The following is a 22,868-nucleotide window of genomic DNA, read 5'->3' as shown; positions in this document are numbered from 1 at the left end:
ACTACCATGGTGGTAGAGGCCATGAGCTCCAGCAGCTTCTGTATACGAATTGCTGCTTGGGATCTATTGTTGTTAAATTGCCAAGAGTCTGAATGGCTTGGATCTGCTGAATAGGGAGGAATGTCCTACCAGAAACCGAATCCAACTGTGCCCCAATAAATTCAATATCTTTTTTAAAAACAAATTTTTATTTTTCACACAAAATGTTACAAACTAAAATTACAATACATACAATATCAAATAGACAACACAACCAACCACATGCCACACACTACAGTAAACCAATACACACTTTTTTAGGATGCACATAAAACATTTGATTTCATTATGAATTCCTCTAACAAAAATCTACTGTACTATTAATTATTAACAGCCTTATTATAATAACCTTACAATCATTATATTTATACTTTACCTTAATCTTATGTCTTGGTCCCCTATCCATCTATAATTACTACCATTTTATATTCCCCTCCCAGGGGAATTAAAAACCTTACTCATATACTGTTATATCTACACATAAACATCCCCAATACTAGAATTTATTTCTAATAACAAATTTATGTAATACGAGATCCTAAAAGGTAGCCAGTTTTCTCACTATTCAAACAAGCCATACATAACATATAAGTGATACAGTTCCCAATTTTTTAAACTCTTCACTGGATCTTTTATTCACTAGATTTGTCAACTTTGCCATCATTGCATATTCTGAATAAATTCAATTATCTTGAGTAGGATGCAACTTGGATTTCTTATAGTTAATGACCAGGCCTAGGACCTGCAAAGTGTTGATTGCTTGAATGACCTGGTCTTCTAAGGCTTGTCCAGAATCTCCTACAAACAACCAGTTGTCCAAACATCCCTCTAGAGTCAAATGAGCTACCACTGAGGCAAGGCACTTTGTAGAAACCCTTGGCTCTGTAGCCAACCCAAAGGGTTGAACTCATAATGCTGATCATCACATACAAATCTGAGGTATCTCTTACATTCCTCATGAACTGAAATGTGGAAGTATGTGTCGTTAAAGTCAAAGGCTACAAACCACATCCCTTGTTCTAGCAGAAGGATTACTTCAGCCAATAACAGCATTCTAAACTTCCAGGCCCAAAAGTACTTGTTCAGACCCCTTAGCTCTAGAATAGGCCTTCTACTGCCTCCCTCCTTGTCTATTAAGAAATAAAAGGAGTAATAACCCCTTTCCACATCATAAGGGTGCACCCATCTAATGGCCCCTTTGGATAATAGGTCCGTCACTTCCTCCCGCATGAGCAGAATGGCCTTTAAAACTGAAAAGACAGGAGGAAGGTAAGGAGGCAAAGACCGAAATTCCAAGAAGTAACCGGTTTTTAATATGGTAAGAACCCAAGACTCATCTGCAACTTTTTGCCATTCAGCAAAAAACCTGGATAATCTGTCCCCAAGAACATTATCACATGCCAGTCATGCCATTTTCCCCATAGAAGTGCGACCTTGAGGAGACTGGGCCTGCTTTCTGGCCCTCGATCTGGGAAGGAATTTCTTCTGCTGAGGAGCAGGGAAGGCTGGGCGATGCTGGGGTTGCTGCTGGTATTGTGGAGTGTGATACCTATATAGCAGCTGTTATTGATGGCCATGACGCGGAAGTACCTCTGTTTACAGGAGTGAAGATTTCACTGAGGACTTGCTCTTCCCGAGTCTGTCTAAGAATGTATTGGTCTGATCACAAAATAATGTTTGACCTTCTAAGGGAAGGTCTTCAACTCTGGACCTTGTGTCATGCCTCCTGAGCACAACAGAGGAGTCCATGGTCTTACTGCAGCTATCTGCTACATGTCTTGATGCGCTGACCTGCTGCCTTCCTAGCCTCATTTCCTCCATTTGCAAGACTTTTGCCAAGGTCTTCTTGTTGTCATCGAGGTTATCAATGTACTGTGTCATTCTTTCCCAGAGAAAGTACTGATACTTTCCCATTATGGCCAAAAAGTTTGAGATTCAAAGGCTAAGCACACCAGATGTATAAATGTTATGCCATAGAGTGTCCAGCTTATGTCCCTCCCTATCCTGAGGGGATGAGTGGGACCTTGCTGTCTCTTCCAGGCAAAATTTCTACCTCCATAGAATTGGCAGCCGGGTGGTAAAACAAAAACTCAGCCTTCCTGCCTAATTTTATATAAATTCTCCACTTTCTTGGTGGATGAAGCCCCCAAGGCTAGCCTAGCACAATTAATGTTGATGATATCCATTACACCCTTAATCACTGGTAAGGTAGCAGGCCCAGGGTCAGAAGTGTAAAGAAAATCCATGATGGGGTCAACTGGACCCAGGTCAGTCACTCTATATTTAGGGCTCTTGCCATTAATTTCTCAGAGTAGTTTCATGTCCTCTGTGGGAGAGATAGGGGTACAATCCCTAACCACTTCATTCAGGGATGGCATGGAGGTAGTGTCCACTTCCTCACCTGAGTCTTGCTGCAACCCTTCTTTTGACTCCGAAGGCAATGGATCTTGGGCTACTAGAGAGTCTTGAGCTCTTGACCTTGATGATCCATGACAGGGCTTATCTCCCTCCGTTAACTTCGATGATTTTGCAGGAGCCAGGTTGAGTGGGTCACTGGCGCCCCAAGGTGACATACATGGATAAGGTGTAGGGGTATCAGTGGTGGCTGTATTCCCTGTCATGAATGCCTTGACGGTGAGGCAATCCCCGCACTCTACTGCTACTCAACAACGGAGCTGGCACTTCCACAACATCATCCTCCGATGATGATGATATTTGTCCTCCCCGCGAAGGCAACAGTGTTCTCGGCTTCGAGAATACTGTTGGGCACGGCGTTCAACGTCGGTATGCGCACCACATACAGATGGCGAATGGTCTCAACGCCAGGGAGATCGGCTCCGGTGGGGGGATCGAGACAGACTCCTCTGATAAAGTGACATCTGATAAGCACTTGACAGCAATGGGTTAGTCTTGTGCTCTGGAGTGTACTGGTGGCAAGGCGATGGTGCACTGCACCCTCTCGGTAACTCGCTCGGTGTCAGAGTGTTGGTGCCAAGGCACAAGTGACGGTGATCAGTGCCGAGCCGACTCCTTTTACATCAATGGAAATGGAGTTTTTTTCTTAACTTTCTGAGCTACCTTGTTTAGGCCTTTCCCCCCCCTTTTTTACTGGTGGTTCAGATAATGCCCACGTCTCAGACATCACCAGGGTGCAGCAGACATGGAAGCAACTGGGACCGAAATCACCGATGGAGATCAATCTTTCTTCCCCGCTCCCTCCGAAGCGTTGGTAGCCCCAAGGGACATTTCCCAAAGAGATGCTTTCAGGCGGGCCAAGCAGATGTTATATTCCCTTCACCTAAACACATTAGGCATTTTGTATCGGCATCATTTTGGGCCATCTTAGTGCTGCATTTCTTGCACTTTTTAAACAGGGCCCTTTTCTTACATTTTTCTTCCATTTCTCCTCAGGAAAAGAACACTGATGAACAACAGAGCCAAAACAAGTGCATCCTCTCTCCGCGGCTGCAGAAGGAGAACTGAGGGAAGAGCGCTTCCTCCCTTTCAGTCATGCTACAATAAGGGTGGGAAAATGCAGCATAAGACTGAGGGGAGGGGCAGCATTCAGTGGAGACAATGCTTCTAGAAACTTAAGAATTTCTTCTCCGTGGTCGGCCTGCGCATGCGCAGTCCCATGTAGGTTTCTTTGGAACGGCAGAATAGATATTTTCTAAATAAATAATAAATTATGTTCCTTGGGTGCTTAATAATGTCCAGGGCTGATTGAAGTTCTTCTGGTTGACTTTGGAGATGCAATAAACTCTGTAAGCTCTGTGGAATAACCTCTTTGGATGGTGTCTCTGATCCAGTGGTGCATGGAGGACTAGATTCATGCTACCTGGAATAGATGAAGCTGGCCCACATGGAGCTGCATGGTATCAACTGCAATGCTGATAATTTCTGATGAGGTGGGATTAATTAGGATGCTATGAAATAGTCCTATTAAAGCCTCTCTGTTTGTTCCAGGAAGGCCTTTTGAAGTCTTGAAATCAAAAGGGACTTCTTTAGGACTGAAAGGGGTGAAACTCTTGCTCTCTGCACTTGTGGTCACTGAACTGATTGCTGGGTGGCATTTCTTGACAAGGCCTCTCACGGATGTGTTCACCAGTACAGTAGCCCAGTCGCTTTTCATTTCAGATTCAAAGACTTCTGGAAGGAAGTTGGGGGCACTGTTTACCTGGCCTTTCCCTAGAAAGTTGCTCATTTGGCTCTTATATGTGGAAAATGTAGGAGTACCCTTCACTTTCCTCATGCACTTCTAGCAATCATAGAATTTTGTGGAGTGCAGGTTGGACATCCTTATGAAGGAATAGCTTATTTTAAGAATGCTCTAATGCCATAAAGTCTCTCTTTGGCACTACTATCTTCTTTCTTTGGCCTTGAGACTGATAGGCTTCATTAGGCAGCTGAGAGACTCTGCAAGCTGTAGAATTATGTACTTTGTATAGATTAGTAAGCAGAATTGCTAGGTAGACTACCCAATTGGATTCCATTGACCCTCTTCCCCTTTTCTCACCTTCCAACTGCTTTTAAATGGAAAGGAGAGGGGGAATATAAGGGATAGTGAGATTGATGCTGGGCATAGCTTCTTCTTCTACTTTCTTAGGTCTGGGTTCGGTGGGTTCTAGGATATTTGTGCCAAAACGTAAGAGAATAAGAAATTATAAAGCCCTAACAGTTCTTGGTATCAGAGCTTCCATAACACCCTGTTCTTCTTCGTGGGGCAGAAAGTGAGCTGAGTAGGGATTCCTTCCCACCACAGAAGAAAGAATGCTGGAGCTAAGCCCTGCCTCCAGATCCAATGGGAGTAATCACCCTCCTCCACAGTATGAGACAGTACTTGTTACATGGAAATTTCTCAGTGATTATCTTTTGCTTTCTTAATTTCTTTAGTCCCATAAGAAAACAGCACGGATGCTAGTTCTTTGTATCTGAATCTCTCGCTATTCTGTTAACATTGGAATTATTAAACTATATGGCGCAGACAGCTTTACTGGAGCAGTATCACATTCGTTCCTCATCTCCCTGTGAACTAGTGGTCCTGGTAGTGGAAACCTTCCCACATCATCCTCCAGCCCATATGATTCTGTCCAATGTTATCACAACAGAATGGGATCCAGTCAGAAAGAAATGGGAATCAGAAGAGATTGATAGTATATCAATCCTTAACGATCTAAGATAATGTATTAATGTGTTATATAAAATATTACCGTATATACTCGCGTATAGGCCGAGTTTTTCAGCCCCCAAAAAAGGGCTGAAAAATCCCAACTCGGCCTATTCACGGGTCAATACAGTAGGTGGAGGGAGTGGGGGGAAACTTACCACCACCACAGCCTCCAGCGCGCCTTCCCCGGGGCCAGGAGCAGCCTGCTGGGCCTCCTGCGCGCCGGGGGGGGCCCCCGCTTCCACCTCCAGCGCGCCTTCCCCCGGGCCAGGAGCGGCCTGCTGGGCGTCCTGTGTGCTGGGGGGGGGGGGCTGCGGCCGCCACCTCCAGCGCACCTTCCCCTGGGCCAGGAGTGGCCTGCTGGGCCTCCTGCGCGCCGGGGGGGGAGGCCCAGCAGGCCTCCGCCGCCTCCAGCGCACCTTCCCCCGGGCCAGGAGCGGCCTGCTAGGCCTCCTGTGCGCCGGGGGGGGCCGCCGCCGCCGCCTCCAGCGTGCCTTCCCCCTGGCCAGGAGCGGCCTGCTGGGCCTCCTGCGCACCGGGGGGGGGGGCCGCCACTGCCAGCTGATCGCCGCCTCTCCCGGTAAGTAGGGGGTTCAGGGGCTCTTCCCCCTCCCCCCCTAGGGTGGCGCTGGGGCCGGGGTGGGTCTGGAGGGCCTGGGAGGCCGGGCGGGAGGGCGACCCGGGGGTTGTATAAGCTGACCCTTGGCTTATACACCGGTGCCTAATTTTTCCCCATTTTGGGGTGAAATTAGGCACCTCGGTTTATACCCGGGTCGGCTTATATGTGAGTATATACGGTACTTAGTCTAGTTGCTTTAGGCACTGAACCATGTGTTATTCATTATGGTTTTATATGAAATACAATTCTAGGAGACTATTTTATCTACAAGGCTTAATGTAAAGGTATGCTCCTTCAAATGCCTATTGTAGTACAAATAATTAGCCAGATACTCTGCTGAGCTCTAGGTTAATAAATATCAATAATGCACAAATACAATATTTTATTCTAATTCCTTCACTGTAGCTTTTTATTACCAGACCTGTTGATAAATTTCACTCCATTTAGAATTAAATGTATAAAATGTCTTTTGACACTTGCAACATGATGGCAAATTAAATAAGGATATTAAAACATAAATGTGATCAAGAAATATCATTTTATTAGATAGCATTCTGTAAGCCTGCCAGGGTAAAAGGGATATAGGCCACCATTATTTAGTAAATATATATTCTTACATCTGTAGGAAATAGAGTTAATGTCTATTCCTAACAGCAGTGATAAACAGAAAAAACTGCAACAAAATACAATTTCTATTTAAACAGAAGATGGATATGTTTAACAAATATTATAACAAGTTAACAATACCCAAGCAAGAAATTATTCCTTAGTGTTCTATGTATTAATTCATCATTCACCATATTTATGTTCTTACCATAGAAGGGTTCAATCCACCTTGTGCATGCACTGCAAACTTATGTTCAATAAATCATTTAGAACTTTTCAAGCATCATAGGTTAGTTAGCAACACTACTAACACATATTAAGATTAAAAATGTGAAAAAAAATTTTCCTAACAAGTGAAAATCTCTATCACTCCAGCAAAACCAGGTTTAAAGAATTGGTGTTAAGATGTGTTTATGTGGCAATACATACAGGATTGAACCCTTTCAATACCATAGAACCCAACTCATACGTAGAGGGATGCATATACACAATTAGAGAAAATTAAGACCCCAGTCTGCTTAATTGTGTTAATTAATAAGCCCAATATATTAGCAGAGAAGCAGCCCACAGGATCACCACATTGGTTAGGAGAATGTTAATTGAACAAAGAATGCAACGCAGCTTGCCTTGTTTCACTGTTGGGTTAAGCGCTGCATAGAATAAGGTACTGGATAAGGAGCAAAGGATAATTTTCTAGTTCCTACCTATATCACTGGCTACCATCTTGGAAAACTTTCTGCTTTTGGTCTTCACTGCAAATAATATTTTGATACAAAAATGTCAATCTATACGTGTACTGAAAGGTGAACTAATTAAAAGAACTTTCTCTTAAGAATAAAAATACTGTACCCTTTTCTATAAAATTATTCATTTTTTGATCATCATCAGAATTGATGGGAGAACCAGAACCTACATGAGTGAAGACAAGAATGACATGGGCATAGAAAATGGATATTCACACAAAAAGAATACATGCAAAATATAAACATGAAGCATTATGACAGACTACCACATTAAGGACTAAGACGCTGTAGACATAACTGGTATCATATACAATGACAGCAACATTCCCAAGTACCACCACCAAGACAACTTCAGATAGTAACAATGATTTATAGATTCCAAACTTTTTTGTTATACAAAAGGTAAGGAATTTCTGTTGGCAGAGACCCTCTCCTCTACTTTCCAGTTTGACATGCCCAGAGTGTCCATGGCCACATCTACTTATACACAGATAGATATCTGACTCTTCCATATCTATAATGCATCACCATAAACTGCAGTGCATGGTTTACTTTTGCACTCTATTAATCTTAATCCCACCAATTTCTAGTGAAAGGTATCATGCAACCAGGAGAGTAGGTGTTTACTTCTGACTTTTGGAAACATAATACGCTGTGGTAAGACTGCACTTGTCCAGATTAATTGAAAAGCTCAAGAGCCAAGCCAGCTTAAAGAGACATAATAACTCATATTTTAATGTTAATTTTCACATACTGAGTTAATTTCAGATTAAAATACACTCATTAAGTGTGCTTTTTGTTTCACCTGTGAAGTGTAACTTTTCATCTGAAGAAATTCCTGCCTTGCTGTATTTACATTTACATCTGCTTTAGAAATAGACAGGAGAAGGAGAATATGAGGGGGGAAATGAATACCTAACATCCTCAGCCTCACAAACCAGCTAAGAGTGAAATAGGATTGCAAATGGGAGTAGATTAGGACAAGTAGTATAAATTTCACCTAGTACAATCTTGTCCTTTCCAAGTTATGGATCTACTGCAATGCTATACCATGCTTAGAAAAAGTATTCATTTGATTACAGATTTCATAAGAAACCAAGGGGGCATGACTTTTTCTATCTTGTTTTGCTTAAGATTCCTCAGGGAAATCTGACTGACCGATGCCGAGGAAAATGTGCTGGACTGGATAGACCTTTGAATAGTCAGAACTTATATTCTTTTACCACAAATATGGAAATAAAATTTATTTATTTTGACAGGAGATCTTAAAGTCATCCAAATCTTAATCAATCCCAAACACGTGCAGCTTTTTCTGATATACCAACTTACAGCCTCCCTTTGAAAATAAACAAGACAGCAGTACATCAAAGGAAGGGCCTCCCTCTCCTTTTGCTTCTCCATCCAAGGAGACTCTCAAGCATACTGAAGTCCATCTTCCACCCAGCACCATGTAATCTAATTAGTGTGCAGCACCTCCTAAAAAGGTAAAGGTCCTCTGTGCAAGCACCGGCTCATTCCTGACCCATGGGGTGATGTCACATTCTGACATTTCCAAGGCAGACTTTGTTTACGGGGTGGTTTGCCAGTGCCTTCCCCAGTCATCTTCCCTTTACCCCCAGCAAGCTGGGTATTCATTTCACCGACCTCGGAAGGATGGAAGGCTGAGTCAACCTTGAGCCGGCTACCCAAAAGCGACTTCCATTGGGATCGAACTCAGGTCGTGAGCAGAGCTTTTGACTGCAGTACTGCAGCTTAACACTCTGTGCCATAGGGCTCCTGTGCTGCACCTCCTAATCACATTTTAAGAATTTACCTTTACAACCTGCAGATTTTGACTTCCTCCAATGTGCATCAAAACAGCTCCCTCTATATTTTGTATTCAACTTCTAGCCTGATGAAGTGTCATAAGGAACTCAAAAACATGTGCTCATTATTTTGTGATTGTTTGGTTTGTGTGAATAAAGTGGCATTATGCTAGTATTAAAGGTATTGTAGCAGTTACCAAAGATTTACTTGCACAATAAAACCTTATTGCACTTACCTGTTTACTCACACCTGTGTGTGTAAGGTACAGGCCAACCATAGAAATAAACAGCTAATTTTTCTTCAAGTACAAAGCACTCTCCTGCCTCCTCCAGACTTTTCCTCCACCACTGGCACTTGATAAGGGAAGGTGTGTATGCCCATCCCTCAATTTAGAGACGCTGCCAGAGAATGCACAGATGAAAAAAGAGCTCACAGAGGGACGGGAAGGGAGGGATGTGTGACTGCACAGCCCACTACCTGATGAACAATGACTGTGCAACCTCTCTCCACAGTGGCAAAGAACATATCACGTGCTGGAAGGCAGGAAAAAAGCCTGAAGAAAAAATCTTGGACTAGAAGAAAAATTAGTTCTTCACCTAAACTGCTGACACACACAGTTCCCATGAGGAACTGCACATCCCATTAGGAAGATGAACGAAATCTAGCATGTTCATTGATATGGTAAAAACAGCAGGGGGGACCATAATGGATAACTGGAGACATGAAGTCCTGGGACAAAGGAAAAAATGGGGAAACATTTTCCTTTCTCCCCCCAAAAAACCTTGGAAAATCCCAATGGAAAACTGGATTCTTGGGAAAAACTGGGAAAATCAGTTCAAAACAATGACTGAAAATGTTTATAAGACATGGTTTTAAAATAATCCTTTAGCTGCCCTTTATTTCTAGCAACTATACAAGGCAATCTAAAGTTAAGCATTAGAAAAGAGAAAGAGTCCAGTAGCACCTTCAACACTAACAAAATTTCTGGCAGGGTATGAGGAATGATACAAGATGGGTCTGAGAGAATGTAGCTGGGTACCAGAGGTTGGGTGAGAGGAAGATTTATATAAGTCTACGTAGAAATATTACAAATATAATTTATTAGAAGCGCTATGCAAAATTTAAAATTCTTTAAAAGCATTAAAATAGCACAATGGCAAAACTTAGGTTGATATCTATAACCACAAACCCAAACGCGTTTCGGCCTCTAGGGCCTTCATCAGTGGTTAGTTAAAACCTTTTCTTAAGTCTGCACACATATATAGAAATACAATGATGTAAGCAAATGCAAATACAAACAGTTTAAAACCCAACCAGGTAAGTGAATATGTTGTAAAGTTTATTCTCAATTATTCAAACAACTGGTATATTGGGTTGTTGTTGTAGTACTGGTTAGTATAAGTCTCTTTTATATTATGTGTGCAGATATCAACCTGGTGAAGCTTTTGTTTTTAGGTTGTTGTAAAGTTTATTCTCAATTATTCAAATAACTGGTATATTAGGTTGTTGTTGTAGTAAAGGTAAAGGTCCCCTGTGCAAGCACCGGGTCATTCCTGACCCATGGGGAGACGTCACATCCCGACGTTTTCTAGGCAGACTTTGTTTACGGGGTGGTTTGCCAGTGCCTTCCCCAGTCATCTTCCCTTTACCCCCAGCAAGCTGGGTACTCATTTGATCGACCTCGTAAGGATGGAAGGCTGAGTCGACCTTGAGCCGGCTACCTGAAACCGACTTCCGTCGGGATCGAACTCAGGTCGTGAGAAGAGCTTTTGACTGCAGTACTGCAGCTTAACACTCTGCGCCACGGGGCTCCTTGTAGTACTGGTTAGTATAAGTCTCTCATATATTTTGTGTGCAGATATCAACCTGGGTACCCAGCTTTTGTTTTTAGGTTGGGTTTCATTCCCCTTTTTTTTCTTCCAACTCTGGCAGAATGTACCCAGTCTCTGGGGATGGCTTAAAAGCCAATTTGTAGCAGGTATTCATGATGGTTAACACACTGTGGTTGATGTGTTGTAGAGAGACTTTTTGATGCTTGTCAAGACAACAATAAATAGGGCAGGGTGTATCCTGAACTGGGGCTATCCTGTCAAGATAAAATGGCAGTGCTCTCCCAGCAAAGGTCTTTTTCATTAATTAACAAAGAACCTGCAGGCCCCATGAAGGTAGAGGATTAAAATTGTTTAATATTTGAAATGTTTTAATGTTTGCCATCTTGGGGACCCTGAGTTGTGGAAAGGTAGCATTAAAATGTTTTAAACAATAAACAAACAAATAAGTTGGGAAAAGCCCAGCAAGGCTTTGCTATGGATTAGATGAAGAGAAACTGGCCTTCCAGGTGTGATCTTACAGTTGAAAAAGTAGTTGATGCACTCTCAGGGAAGAATATCCTATCTCTTTGAGGATGCAACAGGTATTCAGGGATCGAGGTGATGGAACAGGTGAGGGAGTCACATCCCTCAGCACAGTTGAGTAGACAAAGCCATTGCCACTTCCTGTCATAAGAATGACCAGGAAAAGGCTTTTTTTTCATTCTAGAGTATCTCTGTCACAACACATAAGGAGAATACCCTGAACTGTCTTCTTGTCACCAGACTCAGTTTGGTTATATGAAAAATCCTGCTGTGATTCTGTAACAGGAGGTCATTTGCCTTGGGTCTGTGTAAAGGAGGCTTGTGAGCAAGGAGGAGAACCTTGGTAAACCAGGGCTGCCTTGGTCAGAACAGAGCAATCAGTTCATGATTTCCTAAGGTAGTTTGCTGACCTTCTTGCTGAGTGGAACAGGTAGAAAGATATACCACAGCTGATTTCCTGTTCCCATGCTGCTGAAATAATGGCTGACTTGTTGAATGAGGGAAATAGGTTGTTGTCTGGCATGCCCCATCTATGGAAAAATGGAGGTAAGAGGCCTCCAGAGAGCCATGGCCGCATGTGTCTGAGGGAGTCTGAAAGGATATTGTCTTTGCTAGCAAAATGTACTACTGCATGCATGATGCACCTGTGCTCAGAAGCTGCAGGTAAGGTAGAACAGAATCATGGAGGCTGTGCCATCTTGCCTGCTGACAGACTATTTGGCAGCCACCTGTACTACTTTGACCTGCAGCTTTGTGAGAAAAGCAGTGATTTGAGAACTGCCAGGAGCTCCAAATACTTCATGTGGAACATTTTTTCCTTCTGCAGCCATAGCTGACTGATGGCATAGTTGCCACAGCAAAGGATTGTCTGCTATGTTAGACTCCTGCAAACAGGTGTTGAAAGGAGAAGGCACATGCCTGTGAAGTCTTGCAATGGGCAGAGGATGCAATTCTACCAGGTTTGAAGTGACTTCACGTGATCTCTGGCATATTGTAAACCACAGTGGATGCAGCCATGAGGCCCAGGAGCCTCTAGACACCAAAAGGTGACTGGAAAGAGTATTGTATGAATGTAGTTGCAAGCTGGACCAGTGTATGGGCTTTGTCCAGTGATGGAAATACCATCACAGCTAAGCACTGCCCAAATGAATGGTAGAGTTCTGATATGACATGGGTGAGACTTCTTCCCCATTAATACGTAGGCCCAGGGTAGCTAGCAGCTGCAGAGACTAGCAGCATAAGACCAAGATTGTTCTCTAATCAAGAACATTAAAAATGAGGGAAATGACAGTAATCTGTCAAAACATATTCCAATAAATTCCATTGTATTAAACTTTCAGGTCACTATAATTCTTTTTCAACATTATTTTTATTGAAGTTTCTGAACTGCAGCATTTTTACCATAAACATTACTTATTAATAGGGCTGTCAAAAAAAAAATTCGGTACAGTTCGGATTCGGCCGAATTTGACCCTTGTGGGGTCGGTACGTGCCGAAGTCCGAACTCCCCCGCTTCGGATCCCCGGTAATTCGGGGGGATCCGGAGTTCGGGGGAAAATTCGGCCGAAGCGCGCCTTCAGGGATTCCCTGAAGGGGCGCGGGGGCCCTTTAAACTGATCTGAGCCTCCCAGCTGGGAGGCGCAGATCAGTTTAAAGGGTAGCCCGCCCCCCTTCAGCGGGCTCTGCTGAAGGGGGGCGGGCTGCCCTTTAAACTCATCTGTGCCTCCCGGCCGGGAGGCACAGATGAGTTTAAACGACAGCCCGCCTCCCTTCAGCGGAGCCCGCTGAAGGGAGGCGGGCTGCCCTTTAAACTGATCTGAGCCTCCCAGCTGGGAGGCGCAGATCAGTTTAAAGGGCAGCCCGCGCCTTTCAGCGGGCTCCCCTGAAGGGGGGGCCGAATTGGCCGAATTTATTCGCGAACTCCCGAACTCGCTGAATTCGGCCCCCCCGGTTGCCCGCCAGATTTGAGTTCGGATCCGTCCAAACTGAAAATCACCGAATCAGGGGAAATTCGGTTGATTTTCAGTTCGGACCGAACCGAATTGACAGCCCTACTTATTAATATAAAAAGGAACACTCCCTGCCAAATCCCCCATTAAATAAAATGCACTATGATTCTAAAAAAGTAGCAGAGAAAAAATGTGACTTTATAAATTTATATTTGCAATTGAGACTAACAAATATGAAGCCCATGTTTCTACCACAAACAATATCATCTCTTAATCTGGGAATTTCAAGAAATAAAAACATATAATGTTTTGCACTGAAATTTCTATTGGAAAGTCATTTTATAAACACAGTAAACAATGATCAATCTGCAAGAACGGATGGGTGGAGTTGGTGTTTCAGGTGAAATTTCAGACTGAAACAAATAATCGAGACATTCACAGCTGCCATTTCATTACAGAACTCTTCATCCTGGGTGATCAGCATCCATGGAAGTAAATATGACTAGGACAAAATGGACACAACACTGCCATGAGCAGTGATCTATAAAAGACCAGCCCAGCTAAGGAATGGGGCCCCTGTAGGAGCCTCAGGGCTGATGGAGAAGAGGCAGCCACAACCCTCCTGGGAGGAAGGGTCAATGACACCTCTTCCAGTTGCCACCTTAAATGCCACTAATATGTAAGAAAATGTAAACACATCCCAGTCAGAACCAGTGGTATCAATACATATGATAGAACTGATACATTTAGCTCTGTTCTCAGGAGCATAAACACAGTGTTAAAGAAGACATTACTGTACTTCATTCACCACTACATTCAGAAAGACATTGTAATTTTCAGTAGCATTTTAAATGCTCCTAAACACAAGATTAACTTCTTTTTATTTTTAAGCCACCTCAAGCAGGATTCTTGGGAGGTGGCACTATCTAAATAAATAAATCACAGCGAAAACAGAGAAGAGGACCCTGGGTCAAAACATTTTGAAGCAATATATTACTATTTTTAAAGCATTCTTGCAAACAGTTAATTACCTGAGGTGGGTGACTTGCAACGATCTTCTTGTACTGTAGTGCCTTCATTAATGTCGCAAAGACCAGCTGTAAAATATGGAATCACTTTAGCTTTCACTTAAAAGCTCAATGACAATCAATGTCTATTACTGGACATTCCAAATACACCTTTCACTGGGCTTTTTTTGGATGAGAGATTTGATAAACAATGAATCTTTTGCTTTGGTTTTACCATAGCAGGATGTTTAAAATTCCAAAATTAGGAAAATGCAGGGATTTTAAGGATTTAGAGACAGTGAAGAGGGAGACCATCCAATTATGTATGACTGTAAGTTTCCACTGCAGGTTTTGGAGCGAATGATACATTTAAACATGTAATTTTTAAAACCATACTTCTGAGACTCAGATCATTTAAAATTAAACATATCACAAATTTAGGTACTAATGTGAGTAGAAGTATATATGGGGTAAGTAAATATTATAACTTAAAGAACAAACGGCCAATTAGAAAAATAATTGAACTGCAAACCCCATATATAGACTTTTAAAAAACAAATCAAAACCATGGGGTTGGATTTATTGGTCATTTTTCAACAACAGATGGGGGCAGTGGTTTTTGTTTACTCCACCCTCCCTCTGCAGACCCAAATTTTCCCTTCATGCTGTTCGCCAGGGAGCAGTATTTTAGGAAGCTCAGTGGGCTGCAACGAAAGGAGTGGAGGCAGGAAAGTTCCGTTCTGTTGACAGACATACCATCTGTTAGCGGAACATGAAATCTGAATCCAATTTGTCATATTAAGAACTAAAACATTTCTTTATATTTGAAGCCTACATATCTGCCTACCAGGGCACTCATAACGTATACATTTATCTTTAAAGAAAAAGACTACCTATATAAACTAGTTGGCAGCAACTATTAGCAAAATAAAATATAAATTATTAGTACTGTAAAAGGTAAAGGTAAAGGTCCCCTGTGCAAGCACTGAGTCATTCCCGACCCATGGGGTGACGTCACATCCCGACGTTTACTAGGCAGACTTTGTTTACGGGGTGGTTTGCCAGTGCCTTCCCCAGTCATCTTCCCTTTACCCCCAGCAAGCTGGGTACTCCTTTGACCGACCTCGGAAGGATGGAAGGCTGAGTCGACCTTCAGCCGGCTACCCGAAACCAACTTCCGTCGGGATCGAACTCAGGTCGTGAGCAGAGCTTGGACTGCAGTACTGTAGCTTACCACTCTGCGAAGTGTTTTATTAATCATAAAAGGGCCCACAGTTTTTGGTTTAAGAGCAGATAAACAATGAAAAAGTATTGGATTTCTAGCAATACAAAGTACAGGCCAAGCTTCTATTTAGAGCACAACGAGGACTGCGCCAACCAGACCAACCAGACACTCTTTCTTTCTATTGCTACAATGGACCATCTAATAGCACAAAACAGGGTACCAAAGAAAAGACATAAACTGCCAGTTATAGTTGGGTTTGTTTGTTTCTTTGAGAGTTGAAGTTGGTATGCTTGAGGCAGTGACCCATGGTTTACGCCGGGGGGGGGGGGGTGCCAAGAAAAAAAAAACTTTGGATGCAGGCTTTGACTGGGGGGGGGGTTTACCGTAATTGCTCATTTTTGGGTAGGACATTACTGGTTCAGGATTCAAATCCATGTGGTTCTGGAGTTCAGGACTATTCGTTTCAATGGGAAATGTATATGAGGGTCTGGGGCAGCAGTTTATAAAGATAACGGCACCAGTTTTGCACAGAACATACTCCTCCCGCTAATCTAAAGTCCCTCCCCCATTTTCAAGTGAACTGGATCAAGAAGGTCAATTTTACAGACCCCCAAAGTAGATGCCTCTCAGCACAGACTTGGTTCTCTCCAATGATTCCTAAAAAGCAGTCAAGTAGCAGCCCAGCAGATAAGCTCCGGCTGTCCATGGCATTAAAAAACAAAAAGTGTTTGTATTTTCATAACTCTTACAGTGATGGACTGGCAATAAAAATGTGTTACTTTTCCACTGAACATTTTGCATTTACCATCCTTCCTTGATGTGGCCTGTTTGCGTCCTTTCACAAAGTTAAAGTGACTGGAGTGGCTGTTTTTCAACCAAATGATACCAAAATAGTGGAGGAGGGAGTGCTGGCTGTCTATTAAAGAACCAAGTTTCAAGTGGACTAGATCCAGGGGACAAATTCCATGGGCCCTGCTGAACAAGACCTTCAAACTTTATTGAGCAGAGTGGTAGCATCCCGGCCACATGTTTTGTCCTACATTTGTGCCTAGTCAAACAGATTTTGCAAAATTCTGATTTTGCACTGCAAAAAAACACAAAAAAACTGCAAAGCCTGTCAAAGGAGCTAATAGTGGGTAGGTGGGCAACAGTGTCTCTATTGCCATCTTCAACTTTCTAAAAAAAAACCCTCTGTCTCCAACATGAAAGAAGGAGGAGGAGCAGGTAAAGCAGGAGCAGCAGGAAAGGCAGCACAGAAACTCAAAGATCAGCCAAAATCCTGGAGCAATGCAAAAACTGCAGAATGAGAACAAGCAAACCAACAGCTTTGGGCAGAAGGACAGGCATGCAAAGATGTTGGCTTAGTGAGTTGCGACAGTGACTGACATGAGCCTGTATATAGAAAAACGGGCTCTACAATTGCCTGCTTCAATCCTAATGCTGTGTTCTTTCCTCTGGGGCACAGAGAGCTGTGCTCTGTTCATTTGCAGTAGCAGTCAGCACAGCTGAATACTCCATACTATTTTTGCTCATCATCTGATCTTATACCAAAGGAGCTTGGCACCCCTGTCTTATTTCCTTTGGCAAATCCTAGATTTCAGAGGGATAGCCATTTTAGTATGCTGCAGAAAATGCAAAAAGGAGTCTTGTGGCGTTTCAAAGTCTATTAGATTTACTGTGGCATATGATTTGTTTCATCAGTCTTTAAAGAGCTATGGAGACTGCTGTTTCCCCCCTCCTGAAGTGAGTGACTGAGGCAGCATTTCTTTAGAGAGCTGTCTCCCTCGTCTCAGAAATTGTGTTGCAAAGTATACAGTTTCTGAACGGAGAGGCCCTGAAAGCCTTCCCTTGAACAATGCTTTGGGGAGAAGGAACAGCAAGAGAGCAGGGAAAAGAGGCACAGCACTGGGACACTTTCTCCCCCACTGTGCACAACAGCATCTGCAACTGCTGTAGAAACTACTAAACACGTTTTAGGCATGCCAGTATACAGGCAACCTAAAGAGATCTCTATTCGCTTTTATCAAAACTGTACAGCAGGACTAAAAAGTAGGAAAATTTATAGGAAAATAAAGATGTACTTCAGAATGTAGAGAATCCCTAATTATGAGACTAGCCTATGATCTATACGAATTGCTCCAGAACACTAAAGGGTGCAACGGAAGGGGCTATGAGGCAGGGATATAAACAACTATGGCAGGAGCTTCTTTATCAGAGCCAAGTCCCCCTCTCCACCTAATACTGCTTGTCAGGGCAGAGTCAGTAAACTACCTCAAAAACTCAGGAAACTTTTAAGGGCAGCCATTGATGGAGCTAAAACATCTGTAATAGGAACAGAAATATCACATTTCACTAGGGCTGTTGAAAAGAAATTCGGTAGAATTCGTATTTGGCAAAATTCGGCCCGTTTTTATTTGGACCGTGCCGAAGTCCGAACTCCCCCGCTTCGGAACCCTGAAATTCGGGGGGATCCGGAGTTCGGGGGAAAATTCGGCCCCCGCACGCCTTCAGGGGGATTCCCTTAAGGCGCGCGGGGGGCCCTTTAAACAGATCTGTGCCTCCCAGGTGGGAGGCGCAGATCTGTTTAAAGGGCCCCCCAACAAGCCCCTCTGCGCTCTCTGCGGAGAGAGCGCAGAGGGGTTTAAAGACCCCCACAGCCTTGCCGGGACTCCCGGGAAGGCTGGCGGGGGGCTGTCAAGCGCCTCTGCGCTCTAGCGCAGAGAGGTCTAAAGACCCCCCCAGCCTTGCCGGGACTCCCGGGAAGGCTGGCGGGGGGCTGTCAAGCGCCTCTGCGCTCTAGCGCAGAGGGGTTTAAGGACCCCCCCAGCCTTGCCGGGACTCCTGGGAAGGCTGGCGGAGGGTTGTCAAGCCCCTCTGCGCCCTCTGTGGTGAGAGTGCAGAGGGGTTTAAAGACCCCCTCCAGCCTTGCTGGGACTCCCGGGAAGGCTAGCGGGGGGCTGTCAAGCCCCTCTGCGACCTCTGCGCAGAGACCGCAGAGGGGTTTAAGGACCCCCCCCCAGCCTTGCCGGGACTGCGCTCTCTCCGCAGAGGGGCTTGACAGCCCCCCCGCCAGCCTTCCCAAGAGTCCCAGCAAGGCTGGGGGGGTCCTTAAACCCCTCTGCGCTCTCTGCGCAGAGGGCTTGACAGCCCCCCGCCAGCCTTCCCGGGACTCCCGGGGCTTGACAGCCCCCCGCCAGCCTTCCCGGGAGTCCTGGCAAGGCTGGGGAGGTGTCTTTAGACCCCTCTGTGCTATCTGCGCGAGGGGCCCTTTAAACAGATCGAATCCCAGCTGGGAGGCGCAGACCTGTTTAAAGGGCCCCCTTCCCGCGACTTCATGGAAGCCCCGTGAAGGCGGGGGGTGGCCCGAATCTGACGAATATATTCGCCGAACCCCTGAAGTCGGCAAATTCGGCTTCCCCATTTCCCGCCTTTTTTGAGTTCACAGAGGGCGCAGAGGGGCTTGACAGCCCCCCGCCAGCCTTCCCGGGAGTCCTGGCAAGGCTGAGGGGTCTTTAGACCCCTCTGCACTCTCTCCGCAGAGGGGCTTGACAGCCCCCCGCCAGCCTTCCCGGGAGTCCCGGCAAGGCTGGGGGGGGGGTCTTTAGACCCCTCTGTGCTCTCTGTGCGAGGGGCCCTTTAAACAGATCGCATCCCAGCTGGGAGGCGCAGACCTGTTTAAAAAGCCCCCTTCCCTCGCCTTCATGGAAGCCCCGTGAAGGCGGGGGGGGGCCCGAATCTGCCGAATATATTCGCTGAACCCCCTAAGTCAGCAAATTCGGCTCCCCCGTTTCCCACCTTTTTTGAGTTTGGTTCGTTCGAACTGAAAAACAGCCGAATCAGGGGAAATTCGGCTGTTTTTCGGTTCGGCTTGAACCAAATCAACAGCCCTACATTTCACATTTCTGCACGCCCACAATTTTGTTCCCTGACCCGACTAGTTTAGTATTCTCCCAACTTCCTCAACGGAGTGGTTTATTTCATTGCTGAGAGCACCTTTGAGCAGGTCTTAAGAAGTGGCATAACATTTTTCTGTATAAATAATATAATATGTAATAAATATTTTCTTCAGATAACCTGAGGCAACTAAGTGGGGTAACAAATGGAAATAATAAATAAATAAATAACCTGCGGCAACTAATATGGAGAACAGATGGCCTTTAAGATGGAAGTTATGTTTATCTGTACTCCCTTACAGATAAAGTAAAAAGCTACGGGAATGAACCAAACTTAATCTATAGGTTTCAGCAGCTAGCAGATATCTGTGATACCTATACCTTTCACACAGCACATCGATGATAGCAAGAAAAATCAAATTTCCCTTTCAACAGAACATTGCTCTTTGAGTGAAATAATATTCCGTCAATGTGTACTACTCACATATCTGCCCACAATTAAACATTCCCTCATTCTGCTACTACTTGTAACCAGAGCTGTATAAGCAGGGAATGCATAAGACTTGTAAGTAAGGAATCCCGTCATTTTTGTCTCCACCTTGTTTCCTCACTGGGTCACCCAGTGACAGCTCACCCCCTCCCCTGCCTGCCTGCAGTGCTGCCTCAAACAACTACCTGCCTCACATTGGCAGGGGGCAGCAGCTCTGCCTCCACCACTGGCAGCAAGACATGGCCAACAAAGGTGTAAAACCAATGCCCTGCCTCCCCCCCCCACGAGAATGTTCTCTGCTCACAGAACCTTCACATAGTCTGCTCAAGAGCAGACAGTGCAATCCCAAGGAGAGTTACTCCAGTCTATTCATTTCAATGGGCTTAGACTGGAGTAACTCTACATAGGTTTGCACTGTAAATAGCAGGTCTAAGTAAGTAAGTTTATTGATACGGTCTGTTTGACCAGCCAAAAGTTATGCATAAAATTAACTGACTTAATAAAACTGCAAAATTAATATAAATTACAAAATTAGGTAAAAGTCTAATGCTATTAAAATGTAAGATTTTAACACAAACCACAAGAATTAACTTAGCATCTTAATATTTCTAAAAATATAGCAAAGTTAAGTAATTTTTTCCATTCTATTTTTGCAAGTTTTGATTGCGATGGCACAGAATTTGGCGGTTGGGAGCGAAAAGTGTGGAGTATCACCAATCAGGAGCCTCTTAGTCAGGAATTCTACTGGCTTATCGGGGAATTCACTGATCAGGGAAGCAATGAATTTGATACGGGCCTCATGATAGAATGAACAGCTGGACAATACATGTTCGGTGGTCTCGATGTCTCCTGACCTGCAAGGGCATAGCCTTTCTGATCTTGGCGTCTTCCTGTATTTTCCTTCTAGGACAGCCGAAGGCAGGGCATGGCATCTGGCTAGAGCGTAGGCCTTCCTATAGTTAATAATTTCCAAAATAGCAGGACTACTTAGAATCCTACTCAGGTTTATTCAATGGGGTTTACTTCCAGAAAAGTGTTCTTAGGATTGCACTTTAAATTGTAGCTATCATCCAGCTGTTAAGTAACCATATAAAACTTCTGCAGAAGAATCCAATATATCAGGTTGTGGGGGTTAAAGCAAGAAACCTCTGCTATCTAAGAGATATACCAAAGGTTTCTCCATTTGTGCCCCTCCACTTGTCACAGCCTAAGGGTGGCACTAAGTGCAGAGAAAAATCTATTAAAATGTTTGAACTAATGGCATTTTATATAAACGTAATACACTATACAAATAATCATTCTTGACCACTGACAATCAGTGATGAACTTAAAAGGCTAATGTAAAATAAATCTCAGAATGCATGAATACATAATCAAATCAAAATTGATGTTAAAACACAATTAGCTGTTATGAGATGACTTACTTATATAAGAGGTGCGAAGTTTTTTCACAGACTCTGAATATAAGTTAGAAAGGCCACATATACAAGAAGCCACAGCCAGCATGCCTTAATGAAGCAATGAGAAAGGAAAAAGACACCAAGTTTGGACACTAAAATCTGCAGCATAATTTGAACACTATAGCTGCATTCTCTAATCACAAAGAAATGTCATACTTTATTCATGATGAGAACAAGCTAAATTCTCAGACTCCCGCTCTCCCTCTGATACATGGCACAGAGACTGAATACTTCCTGATTTGGAACTGTCTACAAGTTGTTATTATTATTATTATTATTATTTTGCTGTCAAGTCGCAGTTTATTTATGGCGACTCCGTAGGGTTTTCAAGGCAAGAGACATTCACAGGTGGTTTGTCTTTGCCTGCCTCCGTGTCACACCCTTAGTATTCCTTGGAGGTCTCCCATCCAAATACTTGCTAGGGTCAAGACTGAGAGTACGTGACAGGCCGAAGGTCACCCAGCAAGTTTCAATGGCAGAGTGGGGATTTGACCCTGGGCTTCCTAATCTGACCCTTTAACCACTATACCGCACTGGCTCTCTACAAGTTATTACAACATTCATATTTGGCAAATGGCAAACTGTGATTTGTTCTTTTGACTAAGATGAGGATTCTAAAAATACAGTTACACTCTTGGTTTAGGCTTCTAATTTGAAGCCACAGTGTGTAGTTCAATCTTATTCAACTGTGAAGTTCTGAACCAGGAAATCTTCCAATTCCCAGCCATACGCAAGAGGGAGAGAGGGAGTATACACGCCTGAAACTTCTTGGCTCATTCTTATCAATTGCACCTCTTAGTTGGTTAACGATGTCCTAAAGTGGAACATAATTCACCAAAAGGTCTAAATTCATACATGCCAGAATTTACACACTGTGACAGTGCTTAATGCCTGACTTACATTATTTAAGATATGTACAAAGCTTTCCAGTAATAATGAAAAGAAGTCAGTGACACAACAATCCCAAAGAGATAAACAGTTCCTTTTTTGTTTGTTTTATTTGACATTCCCTCAGTGATCCCTCCTTCCTAACCAATGTTTTAATTTCTGTTTTTATGTTTTGTATGTGCTTTAATTCTGTTGTTAATTGTTTTCATGGGTGTTGGGGAGGCTGACTTTAAAGGTTTTAAAATGTGGTTTTATTATGTATGATTTAAATTATGTATGTTTTAAATTATGTATGTTTAAGGAATTCTATAAATAAGTAAATTTATGTTTATTTATTATGCACCCACCTGATCCACTGGTAATTAAACTTGTAGGAATACTATTATTTGAGCTGGATCCTGTGATCTGTGAAGGTAAGGATTGTGGATTCTTCCCATGTTCCCCTATCCCAATCAGTCCTTTCTGACCATGGAAACGTTAATTCCCACCATTGCTTGGACCCATGCAGTCTAATAACCTGCACCGATGGAAGAGGCAGAAGAATTATTTCATCCCCTTCCCTACTGCAGCCTCCCAACCCACGTAGCTTTCAGGCCATGTGGGTACCACAACCCCAGGAATA

General features: G+C 43.7%; 1 protein-coding gene across 2 annotated transcripts in view; it reads right to left on the bottom strand.

The window, feature by feature from the left end:
- The window catches only part of STXBP5 (syntaxin binding protein 5), a 210,609-nt gene that overhangs the window by 28,584 nt on the left and 159,157 nt on the right, over positions 1 to 22,868 (bottom strand). The window contains exons 19-21 of one of the 2 annotated variants that reach the window (XM_056852557.1): positions 14,315 to 14,380; positions 7,281 to 7,340; positions 7,136 to 7,183 (exon numbers count right to left, since the gene is read on the bottom strand). In XM_056852557.1, the coding sequence (XP_056708535.1) occupies positions 7,136 to 7,183; positions 7,281 to 7,340; positions 14,315 to 14,380 (174 nt within the window). The remainder of the gene's footprint in view (positions 1 to 7,135; positions 7,184 to 7,280; positions 7,341 to 14,314; positions 14,381 to 22,868) is intronic. The other variant, XM_056852558.1, reaches the window with a different exon arrangement.

Source organism: Euleptes europaea, chromosome 7 (assembly GCF_029931775.1).
Source record: "Euleptes europaea isolate rEulEur1 chromosome 7, rEulEur1.hap1, whole genome shotgun sequence".
NCBI lineage: Eukaryota > Metazoa > Chordata > Lepidosauria > Squamata > Sphaerodactylidae > Euleptes > Euleptes europaea.
This window is presented reverse-complemented; position numbering and strand designations above follow the sequence as displayed.